Here is a 24,910-nt window from a genome sequence, read left to right on the forward strand (position 1 = left end):
AGTTACAAATAATACCCGTATTCATAGTCCGTCCTTATCTCAAAGGTGGAGGAAACCTTAATGAAGAATTCTTATTCTTGTCAGAACATATGTCGTGTTAGTAAAAAAAGTAAGAAATATAAATATTAAATTATGGGATACAAATGTTTAGTTATTTTATATCTTTTATAAGCTTGGTTTAGTATGTATATACAGGGTGTCTCATAACTAACGAGCCAACGCTCGTAAGCGGGTAGAGCGGGTTAAATGGAATAGAAAAGTCCTGTACCATTTTACGATTTTCAGAATAATTATTGAGAAATTAATTTACAAAGATCGGCAAATCCGGCGCGAGTATCAGCCTGCCGCAAAAAAGATGGCGAGAAGGACGGCCCTAAGGACGATCGCTAAGCGCGCGCGGCGTAAATAGGTACCATTGCCTCGCGGTTACCAGGGACATAGACGAGAAGCGTTGATAAGAACAATAAATTAGCGATTATTATTTAGCGACCGGCCTAGCGGTGGGCCGTCCTTCTCGCCATCTTTTTTGAGGCAGGCTGATACTCGCGCCGGATTTGCCGATCTTTGTAAATTAATTTCTCAATAATTATTCTGAAAATCGTAAAATGGTACAGGACTTTTCTATTCCATTTAACCCGCTCTACCCACTCACGAGCGTTGGCTCGTTAGTTATGAGACACCCTGTATATGCGTGCAACACGCGCCTTCACAGCGCATGCGCAGAAAGGAATGTCATACATACTTGTTTGTACATAAAATTAGAGCTGCCTTATACATAAGGAGTTAGCAGTCTAGTATTATATAGAAGTCTGTGGGATATATTGTTACCACTCGTAAGTGGAAGTGAGAGGAACCGACAACGCTGAAGTAAGACAGAAAGCGGTACTATGGCCGTTGTGCGCAAGGTATTGTGCGCAGGCACTTAAATATGAAACTAAATTATTAAACATTATAGACATAAGAGTAATACATGTAAATAAAATTATAATAAATTGCACTCATTTACAAATGTTTTTGTATGATGTTAACAAATACATTGAATAAGAAAGCAATTAGTCTTGGAGATAATTTAATAATTTAATAATAAAAATATAGATAAGTGATATTTACAAAAATAAAATTAAAAAGAATGAAAATTGAAGCTATAAAATTAAATTATATTATATTATATTATATCTTTGTAAGAATGCGTTAAACATTATAACTATGGATATAGTCAACAAGAAAATAAAAAATAATGAGGTGTGTTTAAATAAATTAAATATTTTTTAAATAAAATACTTTAAAATATTTTATTAATAAAATACATAATAATACAATATTGCAACAAAAATTTCATAAAGTAATGTTTACAACTATTGAACTATTTTAGAATAATATCAACTTAGTGTATTTTGATATAATATAAGTATCTTTAACAGACATTTTATTAGATTCATAAAATAATCTAGTATTTAGAAAGTTCAATAATCCATTTGCACAACTGGCTTCGATGATTCTCTAAAATATTCTGCGATAAAATATGTTCATTCATCTCTTTATTGTCAAATATAATACTTATTTTACGACATATATTATTTATTAATATGGTTTTTATATTTGGTTTTAATAAGTTATCGCTATATTCTCGAATTACTTTTTCCGAAATTTTGCAAATTTTGCATACATCCATAGACGGTATTGTAAAAGGACCTTTATTTTTTATTCTATTCAAAAGTGGCATAGTGTCGCTGGATACATCACTTGTTAATTGTGCTCTGCAGTCAGGACAAAATATAGTTTTGCTAACTTTATACGCAATATAATCAGCAATATATAAAACAATGTTTTCTACAAAGGAAGTTAATTCCCAACAGTATCTAATATAATCATGGTCTGATGATTCAGGCTCAACAGTTTTATCGAGAAGATCAATATGTCCAATTTGATCTTGAATTTTTTTAGATTTCGAAGAAACATGTAAAATATTAATATTATCGAAAGTGCAATTGCCATTTTCAAATTCTTTGAGTTCATGTTTTACTAGTAAACGTTTATAAGCACATTTAAATTGAAAAGCATTCAGATTATTATTAAAGCTTCCACGACTTCTAATTGCATTAAAAAATGTTTCTAAATAATCTTAAGAGAGTTTGTATGTTAATAGATATTTCATTCCTAATGAATTTATCAAAAAGAGGAAATATATTTCTTAAACCAATAATCATTCCGATGAAACCAGTTTTTTGGTTGCTTGTTAATATTGAATTTCCATTAACATCACATAAAGTAGTTATATATTTTTCAAAATTTTCTGCATTTTCTTTCATTTTTGTATAATTTTCATTATTTAACGGAGCATCGAATTCACGTTTAGAAAATCTATTTTTGCAATTGAGCATATCACCCATATTATTAAAATTTAAGCAAAATAGCGCAGTTTCTGAACAGTTTTTAAAAGTATTTTGTATTTCTTTGTCATCTAGACTTTTAAAAAATTGAAAAGAGTTATAAACGCTTTCACTAAACGTTTGTATTGCTAGTTTGACATTTATTCTATTATTTTGATAATATATATGTTTTTTAGTTAATTTATTGGCTACTCTTAAACCTTCTTTACATTGCATTTCGTATAATTTCTCCATATAAGACCATAAAATAGATTTCCCATTTGTAATTTTAATTATTTTTTTATCTCCTAATATATTTCGAATAAGTTTGATCATATGACAAAAGTCATAGAAAATATAACAAATTTCTGATGTTGGATTTGTGAAATATGGCTTAAAATTTGAATTATAATTTAAATTTGCACCTAAAGTAATGCACATACTAATATTAGAATTAGCTCCATCGAAAGTTACTGAGTATACTTTGCAATTAACTTTGTGTAAGAATTCCATTGCTAGTGTTAGCAAATTCGCTAAACGTTCTATTCCGTTTAATGAACGATTTAAAAAATATCCGATTGGAATTTTCCAATGTTCATTCAATGCCATTCCATCAATACCAAAGCATTTTTGCTAGTAGGATTATCATTATCATCTTCTATATTTTGTACAGTACCATAATTTACAGAGCTAATTGTTTCTTATCATAAATAATCTGTTCTTTTATAGACATTTCGTCCATTACAATATTAACTATACCAACATTATTTTTACAGTGTAATTCAAGTGCCTTGAATGATTCTTCCGTAAAACCAGGAGAGCCATTAACAACTCGATACTATGATCTAATAGTTGATACAGCTGGTAAACAATTATTAAAAGTTTTCCTTACATATTTATACCTTAGACGAATAAAAATATAAAGTTAACGCAAAATTGCGTATTTGTAGGGTATAAACTCCATTCTCCTTTATTTTCAATTTTCCTATATCATTGAAATGGGGTATCATGTTCTACAAAAAAATTAATTATGTAATACATATACTCTTGCTTTCGATTTTCGATGTTATTGAAAAATTAATAACATCGAAATTAACTTCTCAGACAGGATTCTGCAAATTTATATCAATTAAATATGTAAAAAATGCACAATTTATCAATTAAATATGCAAAAAATACCAGTTGTAAATAACTGTCACTATTGCTATAACTTCAATACTAAATATTCCCACCATAACTTCAATCGTAATTGAGTCTGCAATCTGTAGTTTATCACAGCTTATAGATTTTAATTCATTTTTAATACATTTACAACTGTGCAAATGTTTAAAAAAAGTAATTTTTATATATTTTACCATAAATGTATCTCCGCTTTCTTCAGTCATCATTTTTTTTTTTCCTTCAAATGAGATACTAAATTTTGTAAAGATTTAATATGGTTTTTAAGGCTTCCTATTTGATTTTGTAGACTTTTAATTCATTTTGATTTTTGCTGATCAGTCTCTTTTATTAATTTAATGACTCTACTAGCTCTTCTTGGAGTTGCAACATCTGCTATTGTAATTTCTGAGATATAACGTGATTCAAAGAATTTGCTTTGTTTTTTGGGAGTACTGTAGCTATTATCAATTGGAGTTGAAGTAATAAAAGTAATAGTTAATTAAAACAACTAAAGGAAGAAAATTATTATTATTATGTTACTAATTTTACTTTTTTCAAATAAATTTAATCGTTCAATTTGCTACACTAATCTTTACTCTATAGAATTTATCTGTATTATTGATATCATCGTCTTCAAAAGTTAATTTACATTTCACAGTAATGGAATTACAATTTTCATCAGAGACTGGAATAAAAGAAAATATATAAACCAATGAACAAATTATTGTTATTTCTAATGAAAACATTTATAACATTATATAATTTATACTTTTAGATTTACCTTAAATTTTATTTTTATCTTCATTTTTATTTTCATTTTCATTATATTCATATCCGACTAAATTCTTGTTTCTAGTCATGTTTGTCTATGCTTCTGATGACAAATCATCTTCATTTTTGTATTTATATCTGACAAAATTATCATTTATAATTATGTTTGTTGATGTTTCTGATGACAATTCATCTTTATTTCCACATTTTTCATTATCATATTCATATCGGACCAAATTCTCGTTCATAGTCACGTGTGCTTTTAGTGACAAATCATCTTCATCTTGTATGACAAGAGGATTCGTAATAAACATTGAAGGAATTGCACCACGTTTAAGTAGAAATTTATTTTTTTTTAAAAATGTTACTTGTCTTTATATCCAATTCGGTAAAGTGGATAGAACAGATATAAATACGTGACACATCATCATTTACATTTAATCCACAAACATTTATCCATTTTTGACGTACAGTTAAATCCTTTGGAAAACTAAAATTTTTATTATATGTACATTACTGCTATCATTACTATCATTGATTATACATATATCATTTATAAGATATTTATTAAATAATATCAATATTTCTTACCTATGTAATGAAATATTTTCTTTTTGTGATGCTATTCGGTCACATAAGTAACATAATTTACCCATTTTTCTTAACCTTTAAATGCTTTTTAAATATACATATATATGCGTAAGATCCTTGCACATGCGTATTACGAATCGAGTCCTGCTAAACAAGGAGAACGATATATCGTCTGCACCGTATTGTTTTCTCATGTTTTTGAGAACCATTAGCAATATATGCTTATTACATATATGATCTATTCATATATGTCTATGGGCGTTTTTCAGCAAGTAACACAGGCGACACAGTGTCCATTAGTGTGAGGGAGAACCACAGACTTCTATATAATACTAGACTGCTAACCATATATGTAATACTACTATATTGCTAACGGAAGTCGAGAAACTGTAGCCAACATTACGGTGCGGACAATACTTCGTGTCTCGCTCTAGCAAGGAATATTGTGCGATGTGCGCATGTGCTGATATATATAGATGTGCCTATTCATATTTCTCGAACAAGCCGCGTATAATAAGCCACGCCTCTATAGACGTCACGCATGCGCAGCACGGCAGAAATTCCTGCTATATTTGTCTCTTTTCAGCGTATCTTTTTTCTCTTTTCCTCTTATGGGTGTTAGCAAAATAGTAGTATTACATATATGCTGCTAACTCCCTAGATTTTGCTTATACAGCTCCTACTTGTTACTCCTACTTGTTACTTGATACTAGACGCGTGACGAGACAGTAGGCGGAGCGCTCTACAAAGGACGTACTGAAAGACACACGTACAGTACGCGCTGCGTTTATGTCTTGCCGCGCGCTTAGTATCAAGTAACAACTGGGAGGTTTCTTCGCGCCGCGCGCTTATACTGGCACGGATTGGCTGATTTTTATTAATTTATATCTCATTAATTATTGCGAATTTAAGAAAATGATATAAGACTTTTGTTTTCAGTTTAACGCGCTCTATCTACCTATGAGAGTTGATCTGGCAATTCGGGGACACCTTGTATAAAGGGTACGTTCGGGGCGACACTATTCGTGCAATTTAGTACTGTCGACTGTTCACAGAGATAGGTAGTAGTGCTAACAAACGCAATCGTGACGTCATTAATGATGATGTGTGACATCATAATTCTACGCTACCAATGCTATTCCTTTCGAGGTAGTGTGTCGATAGCGTTTGCGTTGGTAGTGCGATAGCGAGTTCCCCGAACGCACCAGTAGTGTTCAGCATAACAAATTATTATAACTGACCGGCATAATGCGTAATAAAGAAAAATTCAGCGATATATATATATATATATATATATACATCAATATTTAGATAAATATGACAATATTGACAATAAATAATCAATAAAAAAGACGGCCAATAATCGAGCAAATTTCAATATATGTTGAAAAATTAAATAAAGTTTATTGTTCAAACCTTTGAAAACATATTAAAGTAAACGTTTCGGCTGTACGCAGCCTTTATCAATACTATGTAACCTGTATAAATTGAAACGCCAAAGTAAAAGCCAAAGTAAAGATAGTTAGCATGTCAACTGGGTCACATTAATATAAAAATATAAAAAAATTCCGACGTCAATGTACCAAAAAAGATAAACCCACATTACAAATTCAACGCAAATCAAAATCCCTCGTAAAACCGCACGTCTCACACCAATAATTTTTTGACCAATACGCAACGATCATCATAATTTTTTTCTTTTCTTCGTGGGACAATCATTACTTCTTCGGTAGAGGGCGAGAAACAATAACCGTCCACTGTTGACAAATCATGCGTTTTTTCAATAAAGGGCGAGGCCATGCTTTCTATGAAAAAGAGAAAAGGAAGAGTCTCACAATAATGATCGCTCGAAATAAAGTCGTATTGCAAATGTGGAACTGAATTTAAAAAAATTTTTTTTTGAGCTTACTCTTCCTGTCCATAATGATTTTCACAAAAACTTAACTTCACACGAAATGCTCTTATAAAAGATAGAGAAACAAACTCATCTCCAGCAAATTCACCACTAGACTAATAATGTTGATCTAAAGGTCGAGGAGCAACCTTTCTGTTTTTCAGACAAACATCCTGCTCTTTCGAAATTATCATCATCTAACAAACAAGTTGTTATGTATTTTTTAGTTCCTGTAATATGTCAAAATATGATTCATTTAACAAATCTGTATCAATATGTGAATTTAAACCGTTATTCTGATCCCTGATGTGTAACATTTCCGAAATAAGTCTCTTGTAATAGTTAGATTCATAATCCAAAATTTTCACATCGTCCCAATTAAATATATGTTTTTCTTTTAGTATATGTTCCGAAATAACCGAATGTCTGTCCGAACTTAGTTTTATGTTATTAATATGTTCTTTTATGCGTGTCTGTAGTCGTCTTTTTGTTTGTCCCACATATGACGCATTACAACCGTTACAATTAATTTTATATATGACGTTTGAATTCGTCACGAAAAGATTTTTATCTTTTTGTACTTTTATAAATTTATCCAATTTATTCAAACATCGATATCCTATTAGATATTCTGCTTTTTCAATCTTTAAAACTATCGTTAAAGTGTCCTCGAATTTTATGTACTAAGAGCGCGTTCGGAAAGATACTATTAGCGCTAAGGTGACCCTTTGTGCGCATGCACTGACATGTGCCGACGCCATTATGATCAATACATGTACTTCTAAGCTGCTTTCGGTCTCTAATTCTTGTCAGAACATATGTCGTGTTAGTAAAAAAAGTAAGACATATAAATATTAAATTATGAGATACAAATGTGCAGTTATTTTATATCTTTTATATATGCTTATTTATCATACATAGTATGTATATATATGCGTGCAACACGTGCCTTCACAGCGCATGCGCAGAAAGGAATGTCATACATACTTGTTTGTACATAAAATTAGAACTGCCTTATACATAAGGAGTTAGCAGTCTAGTATTATATAGAAGTCTGTGGGGAGAACATTCGTTGTGTCTCCCTTACACTGGTGGACACTGTGTTACACTGTGTGGTCTGTGTCGTTTGCTGGAAAACGTCCTATGGTTTCGATTCTACTGCCAGTAAAATTCATTGAATTTATACTTGTGGCTTGTGACTATGCTTATGTATTTTTGTGTAGATTGGAAATTCAGATACCGTACACATGCGCAATGGTATCTGCTTTCTGCTTAGGCCGGATCTATAATAGCTGTAGTAAGACTTAAGCCGTAAGAAATTAATCAATCATATTCATTATTTTTCTCTAAACTCAATTATGATTGGTTAATTTCTTACGGTTTAAGGTTTACTACAGTTATTGTAGACCCGATCTTATGGGTCATCTACAATGGCCGTAGAACGTAAGGTCGCAAGCAAATTGACCAATGACATTTTCGAAAATGCTTGACTGTCATTGGTCAATTTGCTTGCGACCTTACGTTCTACAGCCATTGTAGATGACCCATTAGGAATTCGATTGATTGAATTCCTTATGCATGTGTTTAGACCAATCAGTTTCCTTAAGTATGTGCCTTATGTGTTATGTAAAAGTGTGTGCGGCGGCCTTTACATAGCGTCCACTAGTGTGAGTGAGACACACTGATATGTTCTTTCTCACACTAATGGACACTGTCGCCTGTGGTGCTTGCTGAAAAACGCCTTTTGTTTTCCGCGCTTCATGTAATGACGCCCTTATGGCTTAAGTTTTTTTTATGTGTCCAGCGCTTTATTTGAGATAGTCTTGAAATAAGAACGGATTATGAATACCGGCCTTAATCTTCAATTTTTAATGCGTAGTTTGATACGGGCTTTAATTTATTCTATCAATCCCCGAGTTCCCGCCAAAACTATATAACTGCGTAGCGCATGCGCGAAAAAATCAACCATCCTTGGCTTAATAACACCACAGTTTAAAAACTGTGACAACACTGTGTATGATTACATCATGGTCAGACATAATCAGTAGTCAGTAGTCAGTCGCTCCTGAGTTACTGTAGTATATGGTTGTATTGAGATAGTTCTTACTACTTTCGCAAAGTTCACTCTCATATTTCGAAATGGGTCACGAAGGAGAAGTCGTCCATATTCAGAATTCCGTAAGTAATAATAGAATCATTAATTGTCAATAAATAATCTTCATATGAATCACTGGATGTGCATATAGTTGTAACAGTTTACACAGATGTATGCAATAAGATAACCTTGAATGTGAAAAGAGCTGTACACACGCGCAAATTCAACTTATTGCATTATTATCAAGCATCAAAGACAAATATTGTATTATACATAATTAGATATATCGATTTTTACTTTTTGCAAAACAAAAAGTTATATCCCTATCAGCACACATGTTCAAAAGATGTTTATAGGAGATCCATAAAATGTTAAAACATATTTTAATATCCTGTGAATATCTTATGGACATCTTTTGAACATGTGTGCTGATAGGGATACTTTTAGATTGAATAATTCTAAATTATGTATGGTACTACACACACATATACACATACATACATATATGTGTGTGTGTGTGTGTGTGTGTGTGTGTGTGTGTGTGTGTGTGTGTGTGTGGTGTATTGTGGGGGGGGGGGGTGCGCGCGCGCGCATTAATGATAATAGGAAAAAAATGCGCCACATAATATTCCTTTGTTGCTTACAGTAAGAAACGTGAAATAGTTGTACGAATAAGGCTATAATCTGGCAACATCGCGCGTTCCAATATATCCGCATGCGTATCGTGTTATTACTTTTTGTGAAACCTATTTCGATTCTGAGTTCCGTCCTTGAGGATAATCGATTCTGTTACACATTGAGATAGCCTTTCATTGCCAATATAATCCAAACGGCGATTCTTGCGAAATAGCTCTAATATAAATATATGCCACTCATGGAGACGAATGATTCACTGAACATTACGTCAATCTTAAACAATTTTAATTATACACCGGTGTGACAATTGAATCACACAATCATTGTCAAGATGTTATATCAATACATTGAATGTGTGATGTGAATAAAAAATATATTTTGTTAAAAATTATATTTATTTAATTAAATATTCCTTTATATTTATTATGAATAATTTTTAAAAAAAGAAAAATATATACAACGTATACATTATAATTTTTTAGAAAAATTGTTAAATAAAAAATTTTAAAAAAAATTGAAATTAAAAAAATTGAAATTAAAAAAATTGAAATTAAAAAAATTGTTAACAATTATTAAAATTAATAATTATTTTGATAATAATTTGTATCGCCAGTGGTGAAAATTAATCAGAAGATTTGTTTTTATGCGACTAAACTGGCAAATTTAATTATATTTAGTTATTAAATGTTTAATATAACGACGACGTTTCGACCTTTGGTTTAGGTCCTTTTCGAGTCTTAATTAACGTTGTAACGGTTAAGGAATTATAAATTCGAACGTCACATTTACATGTCAGAAAGTCGACTTTTTGACGTTCGAATTTATAACTCCTTAACCGTTACAACGTTAATTAAGACTCGAAAAGGACCTAAACCAAAGGTCGAAACGTCGTCGTTATATCAAGCATTTAATAACTAAATAAAGTTAAATTTGCCAGTTTGGTCGCATAAAAACAAACCTTCTGATTAATAATTATTATTATTTATAAAATAATAATAATTAATAAAATAGTAATTCTATAATATAAAATATCAATGCATTGTATTAAATTTGTAGGCCAAATAATATAAAATTTTAAAGTAGAAAAATAAAAAATGTATATTTTATAAATTATTTAATTTAAAAAATTAATACTCTCTTATATATATTAACGTCATACTGTATTATAACGTCGTACTCAATCGTATGATTTTTTCTTGTGAAATATATCGAAATAATAAGTTCTTTTGAATATTACCATTTATGTTCGATAATATGCATTAGTAAAATACGTCGAAAATTTTTTTGTTATCCTGCATTTACAATATAAATAAATATATAACTTATTTGCAAGTTCTACCTATATTTTCAATGAAAATAGATTTTATGATAAACAACTAAGATTTATAGCTATTTATTAATTCATGAATTGAAAAGAGAGTTTTTGGCGTACATATTTTACTAATTCATACTATTGAACACAAGCATTCAAAAAACTTATTTATTTAAATGTATTTCACACATAAACATTTATATGATTTCTCGCTTCTTATGTCATAATTTAAAGATTTACGTAACTAAAAAAATTTGTGATATTCTTAAAAAATATATAAAAAAAAACCAGAAATAAAAACAATAATAAAATTCCAAATAAACTTCCAAAATAATCAAAATAAATCAAAATAAATTTCCAAATAAAGATAATAACTCAATAATGCAATTCACAAAACTATTTCATGTGATAAAGAGAAATATGTATGTGTACTTGCAATAAACATCTACATTTGTAAATTATAAAATCAATAATGTGTATGTATGCGTTATAAGTTAAACTTATGTTTTTATATCAGAAAAACGACAATGGTTAATGATATGTATTCTCCAGTTTGCCTCAGAGTTTTTACTAAACTCTCCCTCTTCCTCATTAGATAATCACAAAGATTTTACTTTTTTATACATTTGTAAACTTTTTGAAAATTTATAACGAAAAAAGTGATATTCAAATAAACAAATGACGTAGATCAAAAGCGTGAAATAAAGATTTTCAATTAAAGATTTATTTAATTAATTTAATTTATACGTTTTGGTCCCTCTTAGGGCTTTTTTCAGTAACTATATAAAAAATAGAATAAACAATAAATGACTTATATAAATAGCAAAATAAGAAATAATAATACATACAATAATACTAACACAATACTAACATAAAGTATATTAAAATACGAGACCTTATTTTTTTTATTAATGTATTCGCACATGTTGTTATCTTTGCTCATAAAACACTTGCCTCTCAACTTCAAAGAAAGAATTTTCAGTCGTTCAATAATTGTATGTAAATAAAAGAAAGGAGATATCCATTATAGCCAATAGAATTTTTACGGATTAACTCCAGTTTTTTCTGAAAAAATTTCTGATAAGTTGAGAAAGCTAAAAACCATCAATTAGGTCGATGGTCATGTCTCTTTTGTGGTATGTGCAGAGGTGGATGGTGCCACGACTCTAAATTTAAATTTATAACGAAATTTATTCCTTTAAATTTATAACGAAATTTATTTCCTTTAAGTTAATTAATATTACACCGAAATATATCAAACGTTGCATTTGTATGTATAAATCCTATATAAACCTCGCAATTCAGTAAAATCGACAAAATGCATATCTTACACAACATGTTATAACATATATGTGATTAATTAATAACGGATGAAAAATATATTTCAATAAATTAAAGAATATACATCACACAATAAATTTTATGTTGATTTTTAAATTGTTTTACCTTGAGAATTATACTTTCATTTTTGCTAATGTAAAAAATATATAAAAAATATGATAATAAAATAATTTGTAATAAAATAGAAAACATAATAAAATAAAATATTAATAATTAATAAAATGAATACAATTTAGTATAAATGCTTTTGAAAAGTAGTTTTGCAATAATCAATAATTATATTACGGTATAATTAATTATTTCTTAATGCAGTGTGTGTTTTAGACTGATTGCAGTAATATAAATAAATTCAAATATAAACACACTTAAAAATAAGATAACTTTAACATTAATTTTTAATAATACTAAACAAAGAATTAAAAAAGTTATATGTAAAAGAAAAAGAATATAAGAATATCAATAAAATAAAATTTAAATAAGAAATGTAAAAACCATCAAGATGACTGCGAATTCTAGATCTGAAATAGTCACTATATGTTTTGATAATTGAGTTTTTCCATTAATTGAGAACTCAAAAAAATTATAAGAAACAAAGTTTTAAAAAAAAATTTGTGTTTCAGATTATAAGAAAATAATTATACAAGTATAAAATTAAAACATTTATATTCATTTTTTATTTTTATGTATATTACTTACATATGACTTAAAATCGAACAGCCTACAAAAATTATGATAGCGCAAAAACGCTAACTTAAAATAAAAACTTAAAATATTTGAATAAAAAAAAGGTTGTACAAAATAATTGTTTTAATTTCCTACAAAAATAATGATATTAAAAAGTTGCAATAAAAAAAATTAAATATTTTAATTAAAAAGTTATCATTGTTAAATTTCAATTAAAGAATATATTAATTTTAGTATTATTTGTTTAATTTAGCAGCGCTAAATTCTTTTAACTAAAATTTTATTTAAAACATTTTTTTTTATTGCAACTTTTTACTGTCATTATTTTTGTAGGAAACTATGACAAGTTTTGTACATTTTTTTGTTATTATTAAAATTGTTAAAATATTTTTATAAGTTTTTATTTTAAGTTAGCACAATTTTGTAATATCATTATATATTATAATATTTTCGTAAGATATATTTTACACTATACACATATAACAGCAATCTTGCCATCTTTTTTTATGCTTTAAAAAAAAAAAAATATTTTTTTAGAGTCTTATTTATATTCTTACATCTGATTTAAAATCTAATTATTATAGATAAATCCTACGTAATCACACTCTATAACATTGTTGAAGTAGGTTATATCTTATCTGTATTATTGTGATAGTTATTATATTTTTTTTCTTTTCTTTTTATTTCACTTATACACTTAGCTAACATTAAGAATGTGTTAACATAAAATGTATATTCTTTTAATAATTTATATAATTCTTGTACTTTGATATACATTTGATGAAAAAAATGATTTTAATCATTATTCTCACTTTTTTTAGGAGGATTTAAAGACTAAACTTAAAGAAGCAGGCAATAGTTTGGTAGTTATTGATTTTTTTGCTGTATGGTGTGGACCATGCAAGATGATTGGGCCACTAATTGAAGAACTGTCAAAGGTTTTATCATGTTTGATTTTTATTTAATCAAGTTTTCTAAAATTGTTTAAATTAACATAACTATCTTTTTATACAGGAAATGCAGGATGTTGTTTTTCTCAAAGTTGATGTGGATGAATGTGAAGATATTGCTGCTGAATATGATATATCCAGTATGCCTACATTTGTTTTTATAAAAGAAGGCAAAAGGGTATGTATTACACTCAAAATAATTTAAACTTTTTACACGTTAATATGAGAGAGAAAATAAATAGCTGTCAATAATCAAATAAAATGTTTTTTTCAGTTGGAGACCTTTTCTGGTGCAAATTATGATAAATTGAAAAATACTATTCAAAAACATAAGTAAATAATATATTACGAGTGTTTAAATATGTTTTAAAAAAATAATATTGAATATTAGCACTATTTTAGACACACAATGTTGAACAGCTATTTATGTATATGAATACAAAAAGTGAATTTTGCATTGCACATATAAAAAAACTCAAAGCTAAGCTTTTTTCAGAAAATAGGATTTATTATATCTATCAATTTTATTTTAAGAAAAAATGTAATAAACTTACAAACATATAAAATATAATTATGCGTCAATAGAGAATAGTATTGTGTATTTTTACATGTATAACGATGGTAATACAGAAAATGCTCCAGTACCAGATTTGCACGGTTGTCCTAACATCAGTCTACTTGAGGGTGATAATATAGCGTCCTTTTTTCCTATAAAAGTAAAATACAAACGTAATTTTGTACAGCCTATTTGCAATAGCAATCTTATATCTAATTATAAAATGCATTACCTTGCAATGTTGCACTTTTCAAAAAAGCTAATGAGCTTTCAAAGCTTATTTGCTGTAATGGTGAGGCAGAATTTTCCATTCCTTTCCGACTAAGTGGTTGAAATGTCCCATCAAATGTCATATAATCGGCGATTAAGGCTAGATGCCTAAAATCTACAGTAATACCGTACATCTTGAAGACGTCTCTAACTTCTCTCACAATAACTTTATTTGCAGCTTCAATTCCATATGTTTGAGAAATATTGTAGATATCATTAGAATATAGCCTATTTAAATTAAGTGTTTTATCATATTTGAACATTTCCTGTAATAAAAGAAATATGAAATACATATGGATAAGATAGAAAATATTTTCTATTTACAGATTGTTCATAAACATTTACTTACTACTATATTTAAACCATCTGTTTTAAGAATTGTTTCATTTTCGTTATTTTGGAAAGTAAAAGCTTTCTTAATATCTGGTGTTTCCCATAAAATAGTTTTGTCTGCAGCATTTCTGATTATTGTTGGCAAATCTAATTTGATCATTTTAAGCGGCAACTAAAAGAGATTAATATATTATTACTTGTATATGTAGAATCTATATTACTATTTTATAAGTGATAGATGTTATATGAAATTTCATATATACAGGATGTATCATAATTCACGACCATGAATTACATAGCGCTATGCTTGTTTTAATTAAAAAATGAGTTGAAAAGTCTTGAATTATTTTTTTTGTTAATTAAATGTTCATGAATTTAATTAATAATTATAAGACCTGTTTTTGTTTCAAAGTTAGAAAAAACGAAATCTTTGACATGTTTAAAAAAAAAATTAAAATATAGTAATAAGGCGTAAAAAAGAGCCAGATATACAGTGTAAATTATAATTAAATAATTAAATAGATAGTTTATTGCTTAGTCAGAAAATCATATATAACTTAAAGTAATACATAAAGGTCGTAAGGAAACAAATAGAATAAAAATAAATGAAACGGCTCTTTTTTACGCCTTATTACTATATTTTAATTTATTTAATTATGGAGTTTTTTTATTATTTAAAAAAAATTTTTTTAAGAAAGAATAAATGTACGCCAAATACATAAAAAAATATCCAAGGCTGAAATAAAAGTTTACAGCAGTTTTCTTGACGCTGAAAGTGCTGAAAACTTTATGTCACCAATCAATATAAAGAAATCTTTGCTCAATCAAACACTTTCAGCAATTACAGTCACAAGATAAATGCAGTTTATGAAATAAAAACTTGTTAAACATTATTAAAAAATTAACTGCTCAAAAATAAATACAAGATCAATATATGATTAAAAGCTCTTTTGACAGCATTCAATCCAGGAATGTTTATGACATAAACATTGTTTTTAATTAAAAAAAATATATATATAGTAAATTTTTATATATAACAAACATTCATATTTAAAATACATATTTTCGAAGATTGGAAATAAAAATAGATTGATATTTTTAATAATATTTGATGTTAAAGTAGTATATGTATGTATGTGTGTGATTCACGAATTAATTATATAATTCATATTATCTTCAGCAGATTAAACTATTTTTATAAATATTGCTTTATGAAGATAGTAAGTAAAAAGTGTAACAACAAATTTTCGCTACAAGCACTTACCCAAAATGTAAATTTACACCATGACAATTTACTTTCGTCATAATCATAATCGATAGCATGCTCATACATATCTATGATGGATTTTTTTCTGTTAGAATAATTATCTTTTTTATTATTTAATTTCTCTATAGAAAAGTCATTCGCTTCATTATCTTCCTTGTTTTCTGAGTTTTTATTTGCATTATTAGTATCTGCTTCTTCTTCCTCTTTATCATTTGTAACTTCCATTTCTTCCTCTGAATATTCATATTCTTGATTTTCTTGATGACGCGATAATGACCTACTCACCGTTGCGTCAGCATCCTCCGCAACTTCTTCCTCATCAGATGATTCATGCATCTCTCCTAAATCTATCTGCATTCCTCTTCCGGTATTTTCTGGCATTACATCATCAGGCTCAAGTTGATCTATTATTGCATCTTCGTCGCTTGCCCGTCTTTTTTCTCCTTCGAAATGTAATAAAATTTTGCTTGCTTTACTAAGTTTTTGGATCTCTTTAAATATATTCTTAAAAAAAATTTTCTCAGTGCACTTAATCACATCCTGTGGATGAATGGAAAACTCTCCTTTATAAGATTTATAAGGAAGATATTCGATCGTTATGGTGTGCACTAATTTTCTCTGTGAACTCTCTTCCATTTTCCTACTTATCGTAATATCTTTCAATACATCACGCAGGACGCATTTTGTTAATTTTAATCTTAGCTTCTTTGCTTGTTTTTCAAGATTTTGCAGATTATTTTGGAAGGGTATTTCCATACTTGGAGTTTTTATATTCTTCGTCGCCATCATTAAAATCTCACGTAATCTAGGAATACCTAAAGTCACATTCATGTCACCACGTCCCGCAAAATGAAACGTATTTAAGGTCATTTGAGTGGACGGTTCGCCTATAGATTGTGCCGCTAACAAACCAACCGGTTCACCAGGTGGGCAAATAGCTTTCATAATTTTAATGGATAACAAATCTTTTAAGGTTGATTTTTTAATCCTCGAAGAACGAGAAAGATATTCGTCGATTAAACCTTCTATTCGTTCTGGTAATACACCGAATTCAACATCTTGTCTATATTTTGATGTTACTGGATCGGGACATTTAGCGCAATGTGTGTGAAATGTCTCTTTCACTTTTTCCTTCGTTCTTATCCATTTTCGTATAAGCGATAATGCGGCTTTACTTCTCCCACTATGGCTATCGATGCTTCTTCTTTTCGAACTATTACTCTGATTCTCAATAGAGAATCTACTAAATTCACTAATTCTCCTCTTTTGCAGAGAAGAACCATTTTTATTCTCCCATTTTTTGATCTTTTTTATCATCTTTACAATCTCTTTATTATCTACTTTCAGATATTCTAACAATTTTGCGTCTATAATAGCGTCTTTATTATCGACCAGAAATGGTATTTGTTCTTTTCTTAAGAATCGTGAACCTGGTATATCAAGACCATCCTCTCCATAATAAAATTGAATTAAACTGCCATCATAATCTCTGACTGTCGCATCGTAACCGACAACCAATCCTTCTAGATGTTTCACAAGACATCTTTGTAAATACCCGGATCTACTAGTTTTTACCGCAGTATCCACAAGACCTTCGCGTCCTGCCATGCAATGAAAAAAACATTCCTGAGATTTAATACCAGTCATAAATCTACCATCAATGAAGCCACCGGCTCTAGGTGTTGGATCATACGCTGAGAAACTTAATAAACTTTTCCCACTGATCATTAATGGCGGCCTTTTCCCTTCCAATTCACTTTGGCCCAGCAAGCACGATATTTGCATAGTATTAACCATGGATCCCTTTGCACCAGATTGTACCATAAGTTGTAAGTTATTATTTGGAAATTTTTTAAAGAGTCCTATCTGTAAACACATTTTGTTAATATCGTTAGTGTAAATATCCAACACACTCTTGTATTTATGATCGACTTGTGCGCGAAATTTCGGATTACTCCAATAAGATTCTTCTATCTTGTCTTTAAATTCATCTGTAAGTACATCATCAGGTACTTTTATAACAGATTTTTGTATATCTTCTCCGACTTTCCGGCAATTAGAAATTGTTTCTTTACGTTTCTTGTCGATTCTACGAGTTATTAAAATGTCTTCAACTCCTAGAGTAAATCCATTGTATTGTAGAAACGTTTGGAACAATTTGGCAAATGCGCTTAACATTTTACTCGCGTACGTTTCCCCGTACAGCTCATAAATACAATGAATAAGACCGTAAGAAGTCGCACCATAGTGCATTTTATCAAGCACTCCGCATAGTAATTCTCCATGCCGAATTACAACTTCAGCTTCCGACATAGTTATTGGATTTTTAAATTCTTTTCCGCATTTCCAATGTCGCGGTATTTCCACTTGCCATTCTTTTACATTAATCTTTGTATTAGAGATTAGATTAATTCTTGCCTTATGCGAAGGAATAATATTAATTATAACGGTTGAAAGAATTTGTTTACCCGACCATAAAGGTTTTGGTTTGATAATAGTTGGCGGTAAAAGGATTATATCTTCTTGTATCATCGAAAGTGCGGCGTAAACTAATTGCGTATAATTAGTTCGTGAGAAAAATCGACCTCTAGTTGTTAATTGTACCCCGGATACCATGTAATCTTGTATGAGACCACTTAATGGCGTTCCGTCTTTTGGTACGAGATATTGATTGCTTACATTAGCTATATTATAACTTTCACTTCTAGCTAGTTCATTTTGCGGAAAATGAGCATTCATCTCATCGCCATCGAAATCCGCATTATACGCTTTACAATTTGCATAATGAAGATGCAATGTTTTTTCCCCTTTGAGAACACGTGCTTTATGAGCCATTATACTCGGTTTATGTAAAGTCGGTTGCCTATTTAATAACAATACATCGCCGTTTTGAAGGTGTCGATGTACTATTTTAACGCCAGTGAAGGATTCGTTGGTTCTATCGCTTGTTGTTAAAAGACGTTTTGCAATAGCTTCTCTTTGCATATAATCATTACTGTTAATCGCTTGTACCGATCCATCCTCATTTTCTATTATAACCGCTCCAGGATGAACATCGGGTCCATTTAAAACTAATCGTCGCAATTCAACAACGTTCCATGGTGTCACAGTTGTAGGATATGTTAATTTTCGTGCGAAAGCTTCGGGTATGCCGATTTCATCAATATTCAAGTCAGGATCTGGAGTGATAACCGAACGCGCAGCAAAATTTACTCTTTTACCCATCATGTGCATCCTAATAATACCTTCTTTCTTCTCCAGAATTTGCTTCAATCCTAGACCGTTCATAGATTCCGACGTCTTATTTATATCACGATCCATCAGATGATCAACATTGCTTTGCAATGTTTGCCAGGCATTGTGTAACTTTTCGACCGCTGTATGTCCTCTTATTTGTTCAAAGACAAGTCGACCTTCCTGAGGTAAATGTTCAGTACCTCCATCTTGAATTGTTTGTATAATATTTCTTAGAACTAAACAATCCTGTATAATACTCTTATAGATATGAGTTTGAGGATGTTCAATCATTTGGCCGTTAACGAAATTCACCGGTCGCACAATTGGCGGTAGCACAGGAACTACTTCGAAGAAAAATATATCAGTAGGATATTCAATATCTACTAATTCTAAGCAGGGTATAATTATCTGAAGAAAATCTTTTTCATTATTCCATAATCGTCGCATGTATTCCTTAGACTGATCTGGCATAATCATCACTGTATCCAATTTATGAATCACTTCATGTGACAACATTTCTTTAGGGGCTCCTTTATTGCTTATCATTATCTTATTTTGCAATGTCGTAATTTTCGGTAGAACATCTTTACAATTAATACATATTCCAACTTTATTTCTGACATATTGTTTAAGTATATTTTCAACATAGATATGCCATTGTATATTAACATTCTTTATGTTGCTTTTATCCTCAGTCATAGGTTGACTGAATCTGGTTCTGTTGGAAAAGTTTTGCATATAAGTATCGATTATGTCACAAATATGTTCTGTTTCTTCTATTTTTTGACAATTTGATTTTACATGTGTTATCTCCTGATCTAAAGTTTCAAGATCAGCAAGTTGCCCTTGATAAAGCAACTTTAATTTTGCTGACAATAATGTCTTTATGTATGATGGTATTTGAAAAGTAAAACAACTTAAGCATGACAGTTTAAACAATGTGGATAACCCTTTGTGAAATAACGGATTGACAACAGGTACCGGCAATTCTATGTGTCCAAAGTGACCTGGACACTTGGAACTATTATATCCACATGTGCTGCATAGTTCAAAATTATTCTTTGTTGTGCCTATAATAAATTCAATATATTATATATAAATTATATAGTAAAACAGAGTGTCCCATTTGAAATGTCCTATTTTTATTTTGGTATCTTTCTAGAAATATATTATATATCAAAGTAAAAAATAAATTGAAAAGGCAATGTAAATCCGACTTATTAAGTATGTGTAAAAAAATCAGTAATTAATTATTAGTATTAGTATTAATATTTAATATTTAATTGAAATATTTCAATTAACTGTGCGACTTGTGAGGATCATATGGAAGTGATAATGATTATTTTTTTACTTGACGAGTGAAACTTATATTGTCTGTATAGTTTATATTGATATGTCACATATTTCTGAAGATAGTGAAATAAAATAGGGTATTTTAAATGGAATCTTATGGTATAATACACAACTTTTTTCAATTTTATATATTTTAGTTATTAGCTTGATATATATATATATCAAGCTAATAACTAAAATATATATATATAATATAATAATATAATATAAAATATATATATATATATATATATATATATATATATATATATATACAGGGTGGGGTATTTATATTGAGACACCTAAATATCTAAAAAATAAAGCAAGATAGAAAGAAATGTTTCAAACAAAAGTTGTTTGGTTCTAAGGGGGTCATAAGATTGACCTTGGGTGGAGGCGCTTCAAAGATTTCAAGGTCAATCTCGTTTTTTTAAATCAGACACCTTATATATTATTGCATATTCTTGTAGCTTACCTCAAGAGCTTTTGAAAACACTTATGATAAAGGATTTTTCATTAAGTATTTTTCGAGTTGAGACTTGAAAGTCACAGTATTTTGAATTAAAATACATAATATTTCGTAAAATATTCATTTCTCGATAATCTTACCTTAATACTTTTTTGAATAGAATAATAAAAGAAATCAATTTGTGTAAAGAAAACTCACAGTTGTCTTAAATAAAAAATATGAATTTGCAACGAGCAGTTACGTATTTTTTATTTCAGACAACTATGTGTTTTCTTTACACAAATTGATTTTTTTTATTATTCTATTCAAAAAAGTATTAAGGTAAGATTATCGAGAAATTATGTATTTTTACGAGATATTATGTATTTTGATTCAAAATACTGTGACTTTCAAGTCTCATAACTTGAAAAATACTTAATCAAAAATACTTTATTGTAAGTGTTTTAAAAAACTCTTGAGGTAAGCTACAAGAATATGCAATAATATATAAAGTGTCTGATTTAAAAAAATGAGATTGACCTTGAAATCTCTGAAGCGCCTCCACCCAAGGTCAAACTAATGGCACCATCTTATGATCCCCTTAGAACCGAACAACTTTTGTCTGAAACATTTCTTTCTATCTTGCTTTATTTTTTAGATATTTAGGTGTCTCATATAAATGCCTCACCCTGTATATACAGGGTGGACCATTTTAATCCATCCAGTCGAATATCTCGAAAACCAAGCCCGGGAGAGAAAAATGTTTCAGATAAAAGTTGTATGGTTTCGAGGGGGCCAGTAAGATGGTACCATTGGTTTGACCTTGAAAAGTCATTTGAAGGTCACGTGAAGGTCATTTCAAGTTTTTTAAATGGAACACCCTATATATTTTTATATATTCTTGTAGCTCATCTCGAGAGCTTTCCAAAACACTTATGACAAAGTATTTTTCATTAAGTATTTTTTGAATTATAAGGCTTCAAAGTTGCAGTATTTTGACATAAAATACAAGATATCTCATAAAATATTCATTTTTTTATTATCTTACTCTAATACTTTTATGCACAGAATAACGAGACGAATCAATTGGCATAATTAAAACACATAATTATGTTAAAGTAAAAATCTGAATTTGCAACTAACAGTTACACATTTTTATTTTAACATAATTATGTGTTTTTTTACACCAATTGATTCGTCTCATTATTCTGTGCATAAAAGTATTAAAGTATTAAAGTATAAAAGTATTAAAGATAATCAAAAAATGAATATTTTACGAGATATCTTGCATTTTATGTCAAAATACTGCAACTTTGAAGCCTTATAACTCAAAAAATACTTAATAAAAAATACTTTGTCATAAGTGTTTTGGAAAGCTCTCGAGATGAGCTACAAGAATATGTAAAACTATACAGGGTGTTCCATTTAAAAAACAAAGTGACCTTCACGTGACCTTCAAATGACTTTTCAAGGTCAAACCAATAGTACCATCTTACGGCCCCCTCGAAACTATACAACTTTTTGTCTGAAACATTTTTCTCTCCCGGGCTTGGTTTTCGAGATATTCGACTGGATGGATTAAAATGGTCCACCCTGTATATACACACATAATTTTAATTATATTAAATTATATTAAATTTAATAATATTAAAACATGTATAATATGCCTCTAATAAAAATCAATTTTTTTTTTAAATATTGTAAACTATCACATTATTATTAAGAGAAATTATATGTAATAATTCAAATAGAAATTATATCACTATTAATATATTGTAATGTCCATAATGTAATTTAAACTCTATTTTTTATTTTCAAAATCATATATTTTAAGAATCCTTGTTGCCATTATCTTAAAATATAACATTAAAGAAAAAAGTATATTACGTGAATTTTTCTTGCAAAATAAATAAAAAATAATTATTTACCATTATTTGTATAATATAAATTAGTAATGTAAAATTTAATATCAGTAAATTTAATATAATTGCAGTGAAAAAAAAATCTTAATTATAAACTATTAGAATTATACACTAAAATTTAAATTTAAATATTAACATCAACTAACACAAAATATAATCTTTCTATTCTTCCTGAAGTTTAAATTGTTTAATTTTATCTAAACTCTAAAGTATAATTTTTGAAAAGTTGAGCAAAATATAATTAGAATTGTTATAAAATGTTATAAAAAAAATCAAGAAATAGAAATGTATTATATCAATCAAAAAATATTTAATAAATTATGTAAAATCTTTTATAACAAAATATATATTAGAATGAAATATTTTACCTAAAGATGGATCATATAATCCACCTTTTAACGCATGTCCAAGAATATTAAAAGATAGAGGTGTCCTGATTTTTGTTACACTTAAATTCCTTATATCATTTGCTGTGAATACTGAGAATAATAAATGGTGAGAATCCTGATGTTTTGGCGTTAGACGTTGCTTATAATATTTCCTCATTTTTCTTAATATTTAGCTTTTATAAATCTGTAACAATAATATATAATAGCATTATATATAAAATAACAGCAATAATTTTCTAAATATTACATTTTATTCATCCCTTTGCCCATATAAAAATATTACTAAATATACTTCAAAAATAACTGATACTTGGAAACAAGCTTCTTCTAAGGAACAATTTACAGTGTTCAAAATTTCAGTGACAAACTACTTTCTCTCATCGATATCAATAAAATTGTTACAATTGTATATTTTTGATAAAATAGAAATAGGAAAGATATAATTGTTGCAATCTAAAGTATAATCAAATTAAACATATTCGATAAAAAGCATTTTTGTAATTTAGAGAATATCACTCTTATATTTTGATATAAATAAAACTAACAAAATAAAAATAGATATAGCTTTTATCATTGAACTTTATTTCACATTAATACGATGTACTAAAGTGCGCATATTTATGTGAAAGAAAAACAAAAACTAATCTAACCTAATAGTAAAATAATCTAGTTGTTGCACATACAAATATGTTAAAGCAAAGATTTAAAAAAGATAAATAAAATAATAATAATTATGTGTTTGTTAATTATATTGTAACTCCATATGTTTCAAAAGAAAAATATCTTTTAACGTTTAAGTATTTTTGAACGAATTTGAATATTTTTGACTGAATTTGAATACACGTGTCTCTCAAACGACTGCGAATCTCGTCGATATCTATGGTTAAGGGTCTACCGGAGACACTGTGGAGACTCCTATCGGCCGGCTGCGAACTACGGATTCGTTTTTGTCGTATTACAGCTAAAATTTAGAGAAAATCGCAATAAAATTATGATATTTTTCATCAGCAACATTGTCCGCAGGTTCGTAAAGAGCGATTTTTTGGAAAAAAGGTCAAAATAAAATTTTCAAAATGTTCTGCTAACCGCGGATCAGGTGTAGCTGCTCCTTGAATTCGAAAAAAATTTATTATAAATTTTTAAGAATCAAATTGCAAAATCCGGCTCTTTACAAACCTTCTAATTTTTATAAAAAATATATTTAAAAAAATTCATAAAGAAATATAACTTTTTCGAAGCTGAAAACGAAAAATTAGAATATGGCTATCTGTACCTAAAATACAGCTAACGAATCGATGTTGGTAACACCGCTTGCTAAGAAGAGAAAATGAAAGACAATAACATCATCTTTG

The 24,910-nt window shown here is 28.7% G+C and overlaps 2 protein-coding genes and 1 long non-coding RNA gene across 3 annotated transcripts; 1 reads left to right on the forward strand and 2 right to left on the reverse strand.

Moving 5' to 3' along the window:
* Nucleotides 1-2,971: 2,971 nt before the first annotated feature.
* LOC140672572 (uncharacterized) lies at nucleotides 2,972-5,442 on the reverse strand. The gene is made up of 3 exons (XR_012047918.1): nucleotides 4,893-5,442; nucleotides 4,312-4,791; nucleotides 2,972-4,215 (listed from the first exon to the last, which is right to left on the reverse strand). It is a non-coding gene; the product is annotated as an uncharacterized lncRNA (long non-coding RNA).
* A 3,363-nt stretch (nucleotides 5,443-8,805) lies between these two features.
* LOC140672282 (thioredoxin-2) lies at nucleotides 8,806-14,453 on the forward strand. The gene is made up of 4 exons (XM_072904284.1): nucleotides 8,806-8,964; nucleotides 13,676-13,792; nucleotides 13,869-13,982; nucleotides 14,079-14,453. The coding sequence occupies exons 1-4, from the start codon at nucleotides 8,926-8,928 to the stop codon at nucleotides 14,139-14,141; spliced, it is 333 nt and encodes a 110-aa protein (XP_072760385.1). The 5' UTR covers nucleotides 8,806-8,925; the 3' UTR covers nucleotides 14,142-14,453.
* Rpi1 (RNA polymerase I subunit RpI1) lies at nucleotides 14,339-24,422 on the reverse strand. The gene is made up of 6 exons (XM_072904283.1): nucleotides 24,209-24,422; nucleotides 23,538-23,742; nucleotides 16,228-20,537; nucleotides 14,980-15,135; nucleotides 14,593-14,896; nucleotides 14,339-14,512 (listed from the first exon to the last, which is right to left on the reverse strand). The coding sequence occupies exons 2-6, from the start codon at nucleotides 23,713-23,715 to the stop codon at nucleotides 14,409-14,411; spliced, it is 5,052 nt and encodes a 1,683-aa protein (XP_072760384.1). The 5' UTR covers nucleotides 23,716-23,742; nucleotides 24,209-24,422; the 3' UTR covers nucleotides 14,339-14,408.
* Nucleotides 24,423-24,910: the final 488 nt, after the last annotated feature.

This window comes from Anoplolepis gracilipes, chromosome 13, assembly GCF_047496725.1.
Source record: "Anoplolepis gracilipes chromosome 13, ASM4749672v1, whole genome shotgun sequence".
Taxonomy (NCBI): Eukaryota; Metazoa; Arthropoda; class Insecta; order Hymenoptera; family Formicidae; genus Anoplolepis; species Anoplolepis gracilipes.

Excerpts from the sequence above, each read along its gene's own strand:
- LOC140672282 (XM_072904284.1), top strand. The coding sequence starts at position 8,926 with ATGGGTCACGAAGGAGAAGTCGTCCATATTCAGAATTCC. Across the intron at positions 13,793-13,868 it reads TAATTGAAGAACTGTCAAAG|GAAATGCAGGATGTTGTTTT; the intron begins GTTTTATCATGT and ends CTTTTTATACAG. Across the intron at positions 13,983-14,078 it reads TTATAAAAGAAGGCAAAAGG|TTGGAGACCTTTTCTGGTGC; the intron begins GTATGTATTACA and ends TGTTTTTTTCAG.
- Rpi1 (XM_072904283.1), bottom strand. The coding sequence starts at position 23,715 with ATGAGGAAATATTATAAGCAACGTCTAACGCCAAAACATCAGGATTCT. Across the intron at positions 14,897-14,979 it reads CAGATGGTTTAAATATAGTA|GAAATGTTCAAATATGATAA; the intron begins GTAAGTAAATGT and ends CTTTTATTACAG. Across the intron at positions 14,513-14,592 it reads GAAAAGTGCAACATTGCAAG|GAAAAAAGGACGCTATATTA; the intron begins GTAATGCATTTT and ends TTACTTTTATAG.